General features: G+C 37.7%; 2 protein-coding genes across 5 annotated transcripts in view; one reads left to right on the top strand and one right to left on the bottom strand.

Moving 5' to 3' along the window:
• Window positions 1-1,542, bottom strand: part of LOC124159588 (rho guanine nucleotide exchange factor 39) — a 48,714-nt gene extending 47,172 nt beyond the window's left edge. The window contains exons 1-4 of one of the 3 annotated variants that reach the window (XM_046535499.1): window positions 1,293-1,542; window positions 1,031-1,161; window positions 671-892; window positions 403-589 (exon numbers count right to left, since the gene is read on the bottom strand). In XM_046535499.1, coding sequence (XP_046391455.1) covers window positions 403-589; window positions 671-892; window positions 1,031-1,161; window positions 1,293-1,395 — 643 coding nt within the window. In that variant the 5' untranslated portion in view covers window positions 1,396-1,542. The remainder of the gene's footprint in view (window positions 1-402; window positions 590-670; window positions 893-1,030; window positions 1,162-1,292) is intronic. The other 2 variants (XM_046535500.1, XM_046535498.1) reach the window with 2 other exon arrangements.
• A 412-nt stretch (window positions 1,543-1,954) lies between these two features.
• Window positions 1,955-15,076, top strand: part of LOC124159586 (serine/threonine-protein kinase Aurora-2-like) — a 62,743-nt gene continuing 49,621 nt past the window's right edge. Inside the window, exons 1-3 of one of the 2 annotated variants that reach the window (XM_046535497.1) lie at window positions 1,955-2,192; window positions 2,707-2,874; window positions 2,957-3,145. In XM_046535497.1, coding sequence (XP_046391453.1) covers window positions 2,720-2,874; window positions 2,957-3,145 — 344 coding nt within the window. In that variant the 5' untranslated portion in view covers window positions 1,955-2,192; window positions 2,707-2,719. The remainder of the gene's footprint in view (window positions 2,193-2,706; window positions 2,875-2,956; window positions 3,146-15,076) is intronic. The other variant, XM_046535496.1, reaches the window with a different exon arrangement.

Genomic DNA, 15,076 nt, shown 5'->3' with positions numbered 1-15,076 from the left:
TTATAAAGAGGGATGATTTTTTAACGTTTCAGAGAAGATGGAAAGATGCCTTCAAGCCCGAGGGATTCATTAACAAGATACAAGAGAGGTTCTTTCATATAGGTATAAGAAGGATATGAAATTTTCCATGGGATTACATCAGGGGCTGAGAAGTTTTTTTTTCTGGAAAATGAAGATATTACTTATGGCTCTTACTGCTAGTTCAGGTTCCATACTGGGGTGAATGAAGAGGCCACAGATGATGAAGTGAGTATTGGAAGAGGTACAAGGTGAAGTGGTTGCTGATTTTAGTGTAAAAAGATCATTAAATTCATTTGCTAGGTTTGAACATTTAATGTGTGAGTCATCCTCTGATTGTACAATTCCAAGGAGAATGTTCATATAATTACTATAAATACTAACCTTGTAACATAGCATAGTCAGGATGAAATGCAGGTGTGTGGTTAATGACTTCCTTTAACAGCAGACAGTATCTCGGTACTCTCTGAATTGGGGTGATCAGCAACGAAATCAATTTGGTCGCAACTTCGGGACGATTTTCTTGACTTGCGATGAATTCCCTTAACTCAGCCGCGTTTTTCAGCAAGAGCTAAAATTTTTAAGTATAACACACATTAGTAATTACATTAAATGATAACAAATCAATACTGTTCACTATTAATGTACCTACATTAAGCTGAGCCAGAGCTCTCTCATAATCACAAGCATAAACAGAATAAAGTTTCATAAATGGAGCCAACTTCAGGAATGCTGCTGCAATATTTTCCTGGTTACTTTTTACTTCATGTAAGAGTTCCCCATTCACATGGTATATTGTTTCTATATTACCGAATATAACAGTGAAATCTTCATCTGACATCAGTTTCTTGTCTTTTATTGGCTTCATGAAGTACTGAAAATAATACAAAATGTAAATTATGTGATATAATGATTATTATGTAAATGATAAAAATGATTACGTTCAAGACGTGAGCATGGCAAACGAATATATCACTTGAGCAATCAAAAAACAAATCTCTTCAAAGGTTACCCTCATTATCAGTTCCAGGTGCTTTAAATATGATGCTTCAGATGTTAATATTTCATGCACTGCTTGAGAACGTAGGTTTATTTTCCTCATATCCTCAGTTTCAGGCATATTATCTTCAAGAGCCGTCAAAACTGTAATTATTGACAAGTAAAGGGGAAGGTGAGAATTGGGGAAAAAAAGACAATTTTATAGGCACATAGGACTTTGATTTGACTATTTGCACTGACTCCGGAGTAAATTATGCCAATAATATAAGACACACCTTTCATACGTGTTTTGGTTGTCAGCAAATTTCTTTCCATGATAATGTCTCGAAGTTCTGCACTTAATTGCATTTGGCTGACGGGTGTCCGGCATCCATCCATCGTGACTTGATCCCTTTCAGCCACTTTCAACACAGCACCAGCAATGTTTTTGAAAAGAACCTTACCACATTACAATGGTTCTTGGTTTTTGAATTCAAAACACTGGCCGCACTGGCCAACGGACTGAACCTCATTTGTTCCTTCTCAGCAGTGCCAACCCAAAATGTCGCAAAAAATATTATAATGGAACCAATGCTTTAGAAGTCGTTTATCAAACAAAAATGATAATTTTAAAGCAAAAACCTACACATTTTAAGGAAGAATCCAAAAATATGTATTAAAAATCAATAAAACTTTAAAAACTTTGCAATTTACACTCCAGTCTTCTACGGGGAAAAATACTCTAAAATCCAACTTTTATACCATTGAATACATTTTGGGATTACAAAAAATTATTTGGACTGTGTTATGCTAGATGTTTTGAAAAAATGTTAAAGTTCACTTGCTGGTATCATGATATCCTGATATCCCTGATATTATCTTTAGTATTGTCACGTTGTCACACTGTCTATCCGCTTCTCATTGGCAGGTTGGCAGAAAGGGAAGGACGGGGAGGACGTTTCCTTTGCTGACCAATAGGAGCATTTGTGGTGCAAAACGACGAAAATGGACCAATAGCATTTCGCTTCCTGTCGGTGGTTGTAACATGTTCAAACTGTTGAAGTACGTTAAAATTACATGAAGATTTAAAGGGTATTACGCATCGAACTTGATATTTAAATCGTTTTTATAAGAAATTGCGCGGCTTACCGAAGTTTTTCTTGAAGTCGTGTATGTAATGCTGTAGTTGTAACGTGGTAAGTACATTCCTCAATGGTGTGATATGTAATGGTGCTAGACAATTTATTCACACATAATTTACAAAAGTGACTTTTTAACTGTTTAATATTGTCGCTCAATTATTTTAAATACGCTAACGCTTGGTGTAGTTTTTGACTTATTTAATAGTAAGTGTGGTTCATACCTTACGCACGGCGGTGTGATCTATTTCGAAGTATAAGTTTTCAAATTACCATTCGTTTTTGTGTGCTTAAAGTCATATGCTTCGGAAATGTAGAGTACTAAGTGGTTTTATTGTATACCGTTGCGGAGAGGCGGACTTGTTTTTCTTGTTGAGGAAAAATTGCGCCGTACACACTTACCGTGGACAATTTTATTGTTATGTGTGCCTGCTATTAACTGTGTTGAGGCATATTTCTTCATCCGCATACCGTTAGATTAACCGTTTTCGTTTGTAAATTTGGTCGCAAATGCATTTTTTCCCAGTTTGGATTATTTCTAGATCTTATTCGTGGGATTTCTCTCTTTCAGCCAACTCATTGTCATGTCTCAAGGAAAAGAGAATGGGCTACTTATTCGTAAGCCGTATCATACAAACTGCATGGCTCGGAATATTGGTGTCTCCAGTGAGTCATCAGTCAATCCCAAAGATAGCGGCCCAAGGTCTTCAAAACCTCTTGCACAGATTCAGCCTAACGAGTGAGAAGTTCTTTCACCGTCTAGTTTGGAGAATTTAAATTGTCTTTGGCTTGCCTTATTTGACCTGTACTCATAATTTCAGGATATCGTCTTCCGCACCAACTTCTAAAAGTATGGACGGTCTGGCTAAACCAGGGAGAAGTGTCGTAGAGGAGGAAAAGGATGTAAATAAGTCTGAGGGGGTTAAAGATTCCATTAAAAACCCTGAGGAAGATGCAAAGCGGGAGATAGCGGACCGTGAGATGGGTTTGCAGCCACAAGTGGAGGGAGAGTGAGTGATTTTGTTTGTAGAATAAATAGTATGTAGAATATAATTTTGAAAGAATTATATTTTCTATTACAATTACCCAGAAAAAGTTCAGCATGCCTTTTTTTGTAGTTCAGTCTTCAAAGATTGTTATTCCTTAGATTGGTTTTGGGAGTATATTCTTTTGCCAATTGTTCTATCCATTCTATCTTGTCCATTCATTGCCTAAAGAGAAAATTATGTGAGGGCTCAACTTAGAGTTATGTGCAATCTCTCAGGCATTAATGATACTAATAGTATTTGAAGATTTTATCACTCTATGCAACAAACTACATTTCAATTACAAATGGAGAGTAATTTTAGGTAGCTTTGAAGGAGAACATGTTTAAGGCTATCATCAAATAATTATGCATTACGCTATTACTTAGAATACATACAGCGCGAGTTGTAAAAGTGTGTGTACCATAGCACTATAAGGAAGGTACGTGGCCTCTGACCCATTTTCGAAATTCATATTAAATTTTCTCTAATAATATTTTTTTTAATCTTGAAACTTTTTCACCTCCTTCGTTTTGGTCTAAAATTTTATATATGAGTGTAAATTCATCTACGATGTTTTCATTTTATTTTTTATGACGGAATGAAAATGAAAAAGCAGGAGCAATTTCCACAATTTTAGCCTGAAACCTCAGACTATATTTTTATGACGGGTTGTACTTTAGAAGGACGGCTGGGGATCATTTGACCTACACTTTGTTTTTGTGCTTTTCTATACTTATTTTTTGCCCGTGGCCTCTTTGGTGCTATGTATGTTATATAATCAGCAAGAGGCTACTGTGGTAGATGATTTATTTGTTATTTAACCAGCATGTACCCGGTTTAATACCAGTTTCATTTCATGGGCTCCTACCTGTATTTCAAAACCTAGGCATAGTGACTTGTTGTACTCAATCTTTCAATATTTTACGGCCAGAAAAGGGAAACAAAACATCATCAAAAGTTACTTTTTGTGAAATGCATGCAGTTATGATATTTTTATTTTGTATTTTTTTTTCAATGATTATTGTATGTATCCACACTGAAAAATCCCATGAGTGTTGTCCATCAGCCAAGATTCAGAGCTCTTAGAAATATTATTTTTCATCAACACCACATCATGTTTACAAATAACTGTTATTCATTTTTCTGGTCTGATGGCATTGCCAATCAGCCTATCCCCTTTGCCGGGTGTTCCACAGTAGAGCCGCCTGACCTCGTTGGGGTGTGGGGCTGGCGGACTGCACACTGCACCCCTGCCTCCTTTGGAGAGAGCGGAGGAATTGGGTGGGCAGCAAAATTCTAATGTATATCCTACCCTTGAAATCCGCACGTAGGACGGAGAAAAAACATTACTGCAAGTTCTTGGAAGATACAAATCTGCACCCAGTTGGCGGTTGAGCCCTGGCTTTCGAACGGCAATTGGCATTACTTCTGAAATTTTCATCCTTCTATAAGCATTTTAAATGCTGTCCAGCTCTCTGTCCCTCCAATGCAGCTGGAGAAGAGTGTAACATATTTCACTTTCGTTTGTAGATTTTTCCGCATGTCAGTAGCGAGTTGAGGAAGAAAGTAAGAAGTCAAGAAACATATCAACAGAGGAGAACCGATGCCATTCAAATAGCTGCTAGGAAATATCGTACACCAGAGTGTGTTCTTGCTGTTTTATGGGAGTCGAAAAAGATCAGCCTGGGAGTGAATCGCGAACATCAGTCCAAGGATCATCTTTCCAATCCATCATCATCTGCGTGCGATGGAAGCGATGATCCAGTTCTTAAGTCCAAGATAGTAAATCCGATGGCAGCTCTGGCTTAACAACCAATGAACAGCTATTCTTGTCCAATGAAATGCAGCTGCCCTTTTATGAGGTATATGCCAAATAAACCAGACAAATTTGGAATTAAGTACTGGGTTTTGACAGATTTGAAATCAAAATACTGCTTAAATGAATTTCCATTTTGTTGCAAAGATGAAGATTGGTCATCAAATCAAGCGTTAGGGATAATTATAGTTGCTAAAGTGACTGAAACATACAAGAATTCAGGAATAAATATAACTTGTAACAATTATTTTCCATACATCCAGCTCATCATCATCATCACTGGTCAACAATCTTAGGATTGGTTTGACGCAGCTCTCCACTCAGTTCTCCTATCAGCTAATCTTTTCACACCTACATATTTCTTCTCTTTCACATCCTTCTTTACTTGTTCCATATATTTTGTTCGAGGTCTTCCTTTTCCGTACTTGCCTTCCACTTGTTCCTCGACGATTGTCTTCATCAGGCCATCACGTCTCAAGATGTGGCCTATAAGGTTGTTCCGTCTTCTTGTTAAGGTTTTCATGAGGCTTCTCTTCTCTCCTACTCTTCTTAGGACTTCTTTGTTACTAACTCTGTCGATCCATTTGATCTTCATCATTCTTCTGTAGCACCACATTTCGAAAGCCTCTATCCTTGCTTTCTCCACTGCGGTCATTGTCCATGCCTCACTTCCGTATAGGAGCATACTCCAAATGTCGGTTCTTATAAATTGTTTCTTTACGTCCATATTTAAGTTTCCTGCTGTAAGCAGGTCTCTCTTTTGGTGGAATTCTCTCTTCGCTTGAGCTATTCTGCTGATAATTTCTTTCTTACTTCTCCGGTCACTAGTTATCTTGCTTCCTAAACCGAATTAATCCACCTCTATCAGTTTTTGCTTCCCTATTTTAATGTTAGTCTTGACTTCTTCTCTTCTGCTGCATACTAATATCTTGGTTTTCTTCGTGCTTATTTTCAGTTGATATGCACCCCATTGCCCTACCCATATTAACAAGGATATTTTTCAAATCCTTCTCTGTTTCTGCTATAACAGCTATGTCATCGGCAAATCTTAGCATGCTAATTTTTTCTCCATGGATATTCACACCCAATGCCTTTTCTTTGATTTCATTAATGGCTTTCTCAAAGTAAACGTTGAAAATTACGGGTGACAATGTACAGCCTTGTCGCACTCCTTTCCTAATTCTTGCTTCTTCATAGCTGGGCCCTGATTTTATCATCGCTACTTGGGTTTTGTATAAACTGTGAATGATTCTTCTGTCATTGTAAAGAACCCCAATTTCCTTTAGGATTCCAAGCATTGTGCTCCAATCCACGTCAAATGCTTTCTCTAAATCCACAAACGCAACGAACGTTGGCTTGTTCTTTTCCATTCTCTTCTCTATGAGCAGTCTAAGGGCCAATATTGCTTCCCTTGTGCCTTTGTTTTTTTCCGAATCCAAATTGGTCCTCATCCAAGAACTCTTCTGCTCTTCGTTCTATTCTTCTATAGATGATCATTGTCAGTATCTTCGACGCATGTGTAGTTAGGCTTATGGTCCTAAAATCTTCGCACTTCTCCACTCTTTTCTTCTTAGGAATAGGGATTATAATGTTTCTCTCAAAGTCCTTTGGTATCTCACCTGTAGCATACATTTCACTAATGATTTTGTATAGCTGGTTCAATGTCTTCTCTCCTGCATTTTTAATTAGCTCTGCGGGAATATCATCAATGCCAGATGCTTTATTTATCCTAAGGTCTCTTACAGCCGCATCAAATTCTGATCTTAAAATTGGGGTTCCCATGTCATCGGCATCCACTTCCCTCTCATTTTCGATAGCATTCATTCTTAGGCTGCTTCTTTTGTACAAATCTTCCAGATATTCCTTCTATCTCTTCCCTTTGTCTTTGTTTTCAATCATTAGTTCTCTGTTTTTGTCCCTCTTGACCAGTTTACATCTTATGCCTCTTTCCGTAAAGTGGTTCCTCACTATCCTATAGGCGGCCTCCACTTTTCCATGCTTAAGATTGTTTTGTACGTCTTCACAAATATTTTTCATCCACGTTTCTCTAGCCTTCCACGCTTTACGACATATTTCGTTCCTTATTCTCTTGTGACAACCCTGTCCTGCTAGCAGACTATTTGAAAAAATGGAAAATTTCTCTGCTAGGGACGATCAGAAAAAAACGGGAGTAATGCATGAATATTGTAATCCGTTCCACGCGAGTGTTCAAATTATGCCGTACTCTTACACAGTATCGGGCAAAAAAGGAATAAGAATGTACTTTTACTCAGCAACATGAACATCAGATGACACTATTTCTGACACGAATAAAAGAAAACTAGAGACCATCCTATTTCATGATAAAAACAAAAGGGACATGATGAATAGTATGTACCCATTTATGTACATCTTCAAATCCAACTACCACATCTGCTGGGCACAAAAAATAAAAAAGTGTCAAATATCAACCAGGTAATTGAACCAATAAATCATCCAATGTATGCCTACAATGTAGAAAAATATTTTGTGGAAAGAGCGCTGAAAAAATTACTGCCTGTCACAGACTTACTACAAAGTAATAATTAAAAAAATATGTATGCAAATGTTGTAAACCTATTGCACCTATTGTTAAAATATTGGACACAAATTTAGTATTGAGTACAAGTATTTTCATGATAAGTTTTGCAATGACTGCTAACTATGTTTTAATTCATGATTTTTTAGTATGAATGTTATTAACTTTTGACATTGGAATTCTTCACAGCTCTTGAGAAGCCAATAATATGAATTTTAAAAAAATGCAGACTTTGAAATAGTACATAACTGAGGTAACACATGTTGTACCTTTGCTCCTACATACGTAAAACATCTTTTGAACGGCATTAACCCATTTATGCCTAGTGTTCCATTTTTGGAACACCTGCTGTGACTTTATAATTTAATAACTACGACTCATTATATACAAATATGCCACGGTTTTTCTTTCTCTACCTCTTTATAAAGATATATTGCATTATGGGGCGGAAAGATTTAGTCAGTTTTGCCAACCCATCGCAGCCAGTGTGTTGAGAAATATCGGTCTTTTTTTTCAAGGCAGTTTTTCTGTGACCATCTCTAATGTTATATTAATAACTATTTGCCATTACGTGCAAATGTTGTAAATTTTTCCCTGCATGTTCAGTAATAGTTAACCTACAGTGCTTATTGAAGACATTTTGGAATCAGCGTATTTTGATTTAGTTATAAGCTTTTATTTAACGGTGTTCCATTTTTGGAACACTAGGCAAATCCACTACTATTATGCGTGCATACATGCGCACTGAAAAATTCACTTTAATTTTAAATCAAGTAAGTAATTAGGCGTTTAACAATTAATTATCTTCCCGGTTCACTGCTGCGCGCTTCTGATCATCACATTTATGGTTTTTCTGACGAGAAGTTTTATCTTTTTCTGATACCGGATGGTGATACTATTGAAAATGGCGGTGCATCGGCTTCTGCTTCGCCTCAACTTCCTATTACTCAAAGAAAAAACGTAACCAAAGTTGTGCGCAAATGAAAGAAAGCCTATCTGACTGCCCAGCCAGTAGAAGGTAGAGTTTCAGAAGAACAAATCACGAAAATGAAAACCCCTACAGAATATTTAGAACTCTTTCTGGACATTGAAGTGAACCTTGAACTGGCTGTCGGTGTTTTTTGGGAATAACTTTCCTGAGTGGTTACGTCTCTGTTCCGAGAAGAAGTATGCTTTGGGAGCAAAGACCAGATTCGCGTAATTTTCTAGTTAGTGGTGCAATGAGACGTGACCGATTTGAAACAATATTTTCAAATTTGCATTTTGCTGACAACTCTAACGTGAACCACACGGACAAGTTTTCCAAGTTGCGGCCTCTAACTGAGCGTCTGAATGACAGATGTATGAAATTTGTGCCAAATGAAATATACTTCATCAGCTTTGATGAGGCCATGATTCCCTATTTCGGTCGTGATGGGTGCAAACAGTTCATTCAGGGTAAGCCTATTCGGTTTGGGTATAAATTCTGGTGCGTCTAGGCTACATTTGCTGGTTTCAGCCTTATCAAGGAAAAAACCGAACACTCAATACTAATAATATGGTGTAAGTGCTTCAATTGTTTTGCAATTCACTGAGGTACTCACAACGCAGCATCCCGGTAAATACCATTTTGTGTTCGACAACTTGTTTACAAACATTGCACCCATTGATAAACTTCATTCAATGGTCCACCAAGCAACTGGCATAGCGAGAAAAGATCGCGTAGACAAATCTCCTTTGCTATCTGATGTTACTCTAAATAAAAAATATTGGGGCACATTCGATTACCGAATTGATGGGAAAGACAATATTGTTTGTAGATGAAATGATAAAAGTGTTGTAACTGTTGCATCTTCTGGTGCCGGTGTCAATCCTTTGTAACAGTCAGTCGTTATTCTCAAAAGCAGAGAGAAGAAGAAAGATACAAGTTACTCAGCCAAATTCGATCAAGGTCTATAATCAGTATATGGGAGGAGTGGGCCGAGCTGATGAAAATATTGACAAGTTTCAAGCATCAAACCATGGAAAGAAATGGTATTCGAGCCCTCCGGTTATTCTACTTTGAGCTGGCTTTACAAAATGCTTGGTAATTGCATAAAGACGATAAGAAGCCATTGGATCTTCTTGAGTTTCGTTGCCGTTTGACCTGTCAATATATAGAGACATACAGTAATTCTATTGAGCCTGGTGGGAAAGAGAGACCCTGAAATCATGAAATCTATGAATCGTAAACTTGACTCACGTCATGACCTCATGAATCATCGGAATGTAACGCAGGGAAAGCAAACTCGCTGTGTCCAAAGCAACAAAAATACCACTTTTCAATGTAAAAACTGCAATGTTTCCTTCCATGTTAAGTGTTAACCTGGATATCATTCTTAATAGTGAGTTAATAAAAGTCTGAATCAAATTTTTTACATGCTATCAATGAGTACGTCATAGTAGTGGATTTGCCTAGTGTTCCATTTTTGGAACACCTCGTAATTAATAATTGGCAAGAGATATATTATTTTTTCTTTTGGATATTGTTTTCATACGTATTTTTATCGACAAAATGTAAAAATCAGGGTAAAATTCGCATTTTTCAAACCTTCGGCATAAATGGGTTAAGTTTTGTTTTGGAAAGGATATACTTTTTTACACAGGGTAAAGGGAGAAGGCAGGCACTGAAATATTTCTTAGAGAGTTTCCTCTTCTAGTAAAGAAACACTGTAGTACCTTATTAATGTATAGACACCCCGATGGAAGCTAATGTTAATGAAGGAAAAGTGAGGAAGATCTTTCAAATCTATTCTTTTTCAAAGTAACATATATATGTAATTCTTTTTTGTTAAAAAATCAGCAGTTTACAAGGAGCTCAAATAAGTGCCACACCGAATAAATATGCATGCAAAAACTTAGTTTGGACTATTCTGATGTGTTATAAATCATCCTAAGGAAATGTAAAAGACATTTATTTCTGATGAGGTAAAAATTTGTCGGTGTTTGTCACGTAATATTTGTTAGACTATGAATATGTTGTTTCCACTTTAAGAATTTGTCCATGGGTACTCCCTGGTCCTTGAAACTGAAAACCAGTTCAATGGGCAAACAGCTGATGCATGAAGTTATCAGTTTTCTTTATGCTAATGTAAAACCCTATTAAACTTGTACCTGTTACTTAAATTATAGCACATATACTTAGTTTTAGTTATTCATTTAGAATTTTTTGGAAGCAAACCAATGTTGCACATTGATTAAATCTAACAGCATATCAGGTTTTACATAACCCTAATTTAACCCTCCATTTCTTTATGGCAACATCATCAGCAAATGCTGTCACTGGGCCTCTAAAATAGATATTATATAGATCATTTATATAAACTAGAAATAAGCTTGAATCCAAGACAGAACCTTGTGGAACTCCGGAAGTTATCATATTGTAATTACTGTAAACGTCACCAACTTTTGCACACTGCATTCATGATGATAGGTAACTGGTAAACCATTTAGTGGTACATATTCGTTGAATACCCACATTCTGAAGCTTAAAGGTCTTAATTCTATGATCAGTGGAATCAAAAGCATTGCTAATATCTTTGAATGGGCAATAGTCATTAAGTTTAAGTAATGATCAGAATCGTGAGAAGGTACCATAATATATATACATATGTTAGTATCACTAGTGAAAATTATATTACCTTTCAAACGATACATAAGTGGTTCAAATTCTGATGAAAATTGCGACACAGGAAAATTGTGATCTCTTTAATGATTTGCTATCTTGTTGGTGTAATTTTTGTTTTCATGTGTTATCTGCGTCATATACATGATTTCCTTGTAACTATTGACTTTTTTAGTACAGTAAACTCTTGATTTTACGAAGTCAGTGGGACCGGAAAATTGGCACTTCGTAAAATCGAGTTTCGTAAATTCAAACCTTTTTCATAAGTCACGAAAAAAATGTTCGCTTTTGTTTCTTCCGCCGTTTTTTGTCATTAGTGGTCTTATTTAAATGTTTTCAGTGGTTATTCTCGGTATAATTCATAGAAAAGGCTTTTTGCTATCGATTTATGATGTGAAAAATCGTTAAATAATTTTACCACCATAAAATTCCCATTTCTTGTTCATACTTCAACATCAACGATCGCTAAAGAAATTCCCGACCAGTTTAGAAAACGTAATCAAATAATGAATTGCAATGTTTATTATAAGAATTAACAGTAATAAATTTGTGGTTAGGAGCCTATAGCTACTATTAAGTATGCAAAAGATAGATATTTGTTTCTGACACCCACGGAATTTTAGCGGCAGCCGGCCTAACCGCCATTTATGTCGCCCTCTATCGCTCAGTGACGAGAAAAAAAAAGAAAAACAAGGGTCTTAGCCCGTTTCCATAATAACCTTCGTAAGTTAATATTTCGAGTTACTTCGTATAATCAGCAGAATGTGCTCTATTTTCACTGAGATTCAATTACGATCATAAATAACGTAGGATGTGATTATCTTCTGGCGAATATTTGAAGTAAATTCTGTTTGAGTTCTCCGTCCGACTACTGTGTTCCATCATCTTCGCAGACGTTGCCATAAAAGACTTAATTCTTCATCAGGACTGTATTCTTCATACCGGGTGTGAGGTGACCTGTTCATATAGTATGTTTCTCTCCTTTTATGCCGACAGGAGCAAGGTTCCAACCGGAAAACGACAGGAGAAACATCTTACAGTATCGGAGAAATATAGATATAAACGTTATTATCCACATTGATTGTTTTCCTACAAGAGACGTTTTATCATTTCTCAACGTGGTTAAGTATTGGTGCGCAAGCGTGAATTACAAAAAATGACACGCAAAAACCTGTACCGTCACCTCATTTAGTTTTCGTGTTCCTTTCTCCGCCGTATTGAAAGTTAGGCAAAGGATCATTGATATAGAGAAAAGATTTTCTTAGTTTTAGCACTAAAAAATAGTCGCGCCATAATCGTAAATAAATATAGTGTGGAAAGAGCAAAGAAATTAATTTCAATTGAAAAGTCAGCTGAGAAGAAGAGAGACAATTATAAGCGCGGCACCATTTTCCCGATAGTGGAAGATACTTCTTCCGCCTCTCTCCGGTTAATAACTTCCCCCCGTTGCAGGTAAAGATGAACCATGCCCTTCTCCACAATCGGAGAACGTTCCCAGTGGGTGGGGTGAATAAGAGTGGGATGGGGATTGCCTGAGGGAAGAAGTGTGGTCAGCACAAGGACTGGTGAAGGGGGCAGGACAAAGAAGGGTGGGGAAATGGCCTTCAGCTCTGCCTCAGTCTACTTTTGGGGGACGTATTTTTTTGCGACGCACACAAGCTCAGTCTCCTTAGGGAGGGAGTGAATGGGAAATGCTGGGGAAGGAGGGGTTTGGGATGCTTAAGGTGGGTGTCAGCAAGATCAGCCAAAGGCGGCAGGAGGGAAGGGACGGCTTTGGAAAGACGGAACCCCAGCATGGGAGAACGGGGAAGCGCGTGAGAAGAAAGTTCATGGTTAGACTTGGAAGTGCGTCTTCATTACGAGAAGCCTGAAATATAAATTGGCGGTAAATAGAGCCCAGTACTTAAGATATTTAAGTTGTTCATTCACAAAGGCCAATATATACACGAAAAGATATTATGGCGCGGATTGCATGTATCAACGTCCATTTCGGGATGTTATTAATTTCTGTTCGCATTTATAAAAGTAGCAAATAGATTTGAAAGAATGATAATCATGAATAAAAATATCTAAATCGATATCCAAACGCACATGAGCAAAATAGATGAATGTATACATACCGATCCATCGCAAGTAATACCGCTCAAGCTTCTTCCGGTATAGGACTTAAAAATCCTGGATAATGCCTTGGTCCAAGGGCTGGGACTTGCTAGTCGAGTTCGGGGGTAAAAAGAGGACTCGAGCATTAGCCAATTTTCGATCTTCCACGTATTTATGAACGGTGGCATTATCCATTATTAAAACAATTTTGCTGTTCTCTCCAGCAATTTTTCTCTGTAGACGTATAACAGTTTGCTGGAAAATTTCTCGGGTCATCCAGCTGTTTTTATTTGCATGGTAAAAAACGGGGAGGGCTTCCAATTTTACATGTTTTAAGCACTGTGGCCTTTCAAATTTCCCAATGACAACGGGCTTATTTTGTCCGTGCCCGTTTGGTTGACGCACAGCCCCACAGTAACACGCACTTTACTCTTTTTCCCCCCATGGCACCTTTGCCCTTTGAAACCCAGGGTTGCGTCAGGTAATGCATTAAAAAATAGCCCAGTTTCAGGGGCCAGCGAGGGTGAGCTCGTCGAGGAAAGGGTCCCGGATTAGGGACCCTTCGAAGTGCTTCGGCGAAAAGTAGTCAAGTAGTCTTCGAAGTACGTTCACAGCAGTGCAAAGGGTTAATTAGGGGTGTACGAAATACTCCGCGCGACCTTCCTGACATGTTAAACTACGAATTATTGTCGATGCTATGTTTACGAACAGGCACGTAAATAGGGGTATAATGTCAGCGGCGATATTTTAACTGAACTCCTACTCCCCCTAAATTCCCACAGTGAGGTTTTTGGCGACCCATTTCTCTCCAAAGTTGCATTATCATTTACGATTTCGCACTTTTGATGGACCACAGTTGGAAGCGCTGATTTTTTAGCTACTTACGCCGGCGTAGCTAGTTTTGTTGACAAATTTTTCGCCGTAGTTCGTATAAACGAATGCCATTTGCTCCTAGGGACCGAGCCGAGGTTCGTAAATTCAAAAAATTTCGTATAATCGAAACTTCGTATAATCGAATAGCGCCATGTATTTAGCATAGGCTTTTCACCGGGACCGCAATATCACTTCGTATAATCGAAAACTTCGTAAAATCCTGCTTCGTAAAATCAAGAGTTTACTGTAAGTACTCCATTACTAGGTACGTAGAATATTTTATTACTATGGCTGATGCTGATGATTATTTTTCTTTGATCATAGAAGTGTTCCCTAGCAATGTATCCACAGAAGTAGTGACAATTACAGTGGAACCTCGTTAAAGCGAGTATGGGCTATAGCGATGCCCCCGTTACTACGAGATATAGCCGATGCACCGTCATTTGACCCTATAATAAGCGTGTTAAAAATTCGTTTTTACGAGGCCCTTTTGGTGTTGGCTCTCGCCATAGCGAGGGTTTCATCGCCGGAAAAACTTACATCAAGACTACTTAATCTCTGTAATTGCTAGCGATTTGTTAGAAATGAAGTTAATGGAGTGCTCAGTCTCAAATTTATGTGGTAAACTGTCGTTTGATAAATAAGTAGTTAATTTTGGTGAAAATATTGTGGCCTTAGCATTCGCGAATCTTCTTTTGTTCCTCGGGCGGCAAAAAGCAGTCGTCAGCATACCCGCACGTCCATGAGTTGCATGAATAGAAAGCATTTGATGGCAGACACCATGGCCAAGAAAACACCAAACAATTAGTCGTTGTTTGAGTAAGGAAATTTAGTGATGCATATGATCATCACCTTTCGTCTGGATTTATGCTTACGTTTATCAGATAGAAATTTATCTATCACCGCACCACTCTGTTCCTGTAT

This window comes from Ischnura elegans, chromosome 5, assembly GCF_921293095.1.
Source record: "Ischnura elegans chromosome 5, ioIscEleg1.1, whole genome shotgun sequence".
In the NCBI taxonomy this organism is placed as follows: domain Eukaryota; kingdom Metazoa; phylum Arthropoda; class Insecta; order Odonata; family Coenagrionidae; genus Ischnura; species Ischnura elegans.
This window is presented reverse-complemented; position numbering and strand designations above follow the sequence as displayed.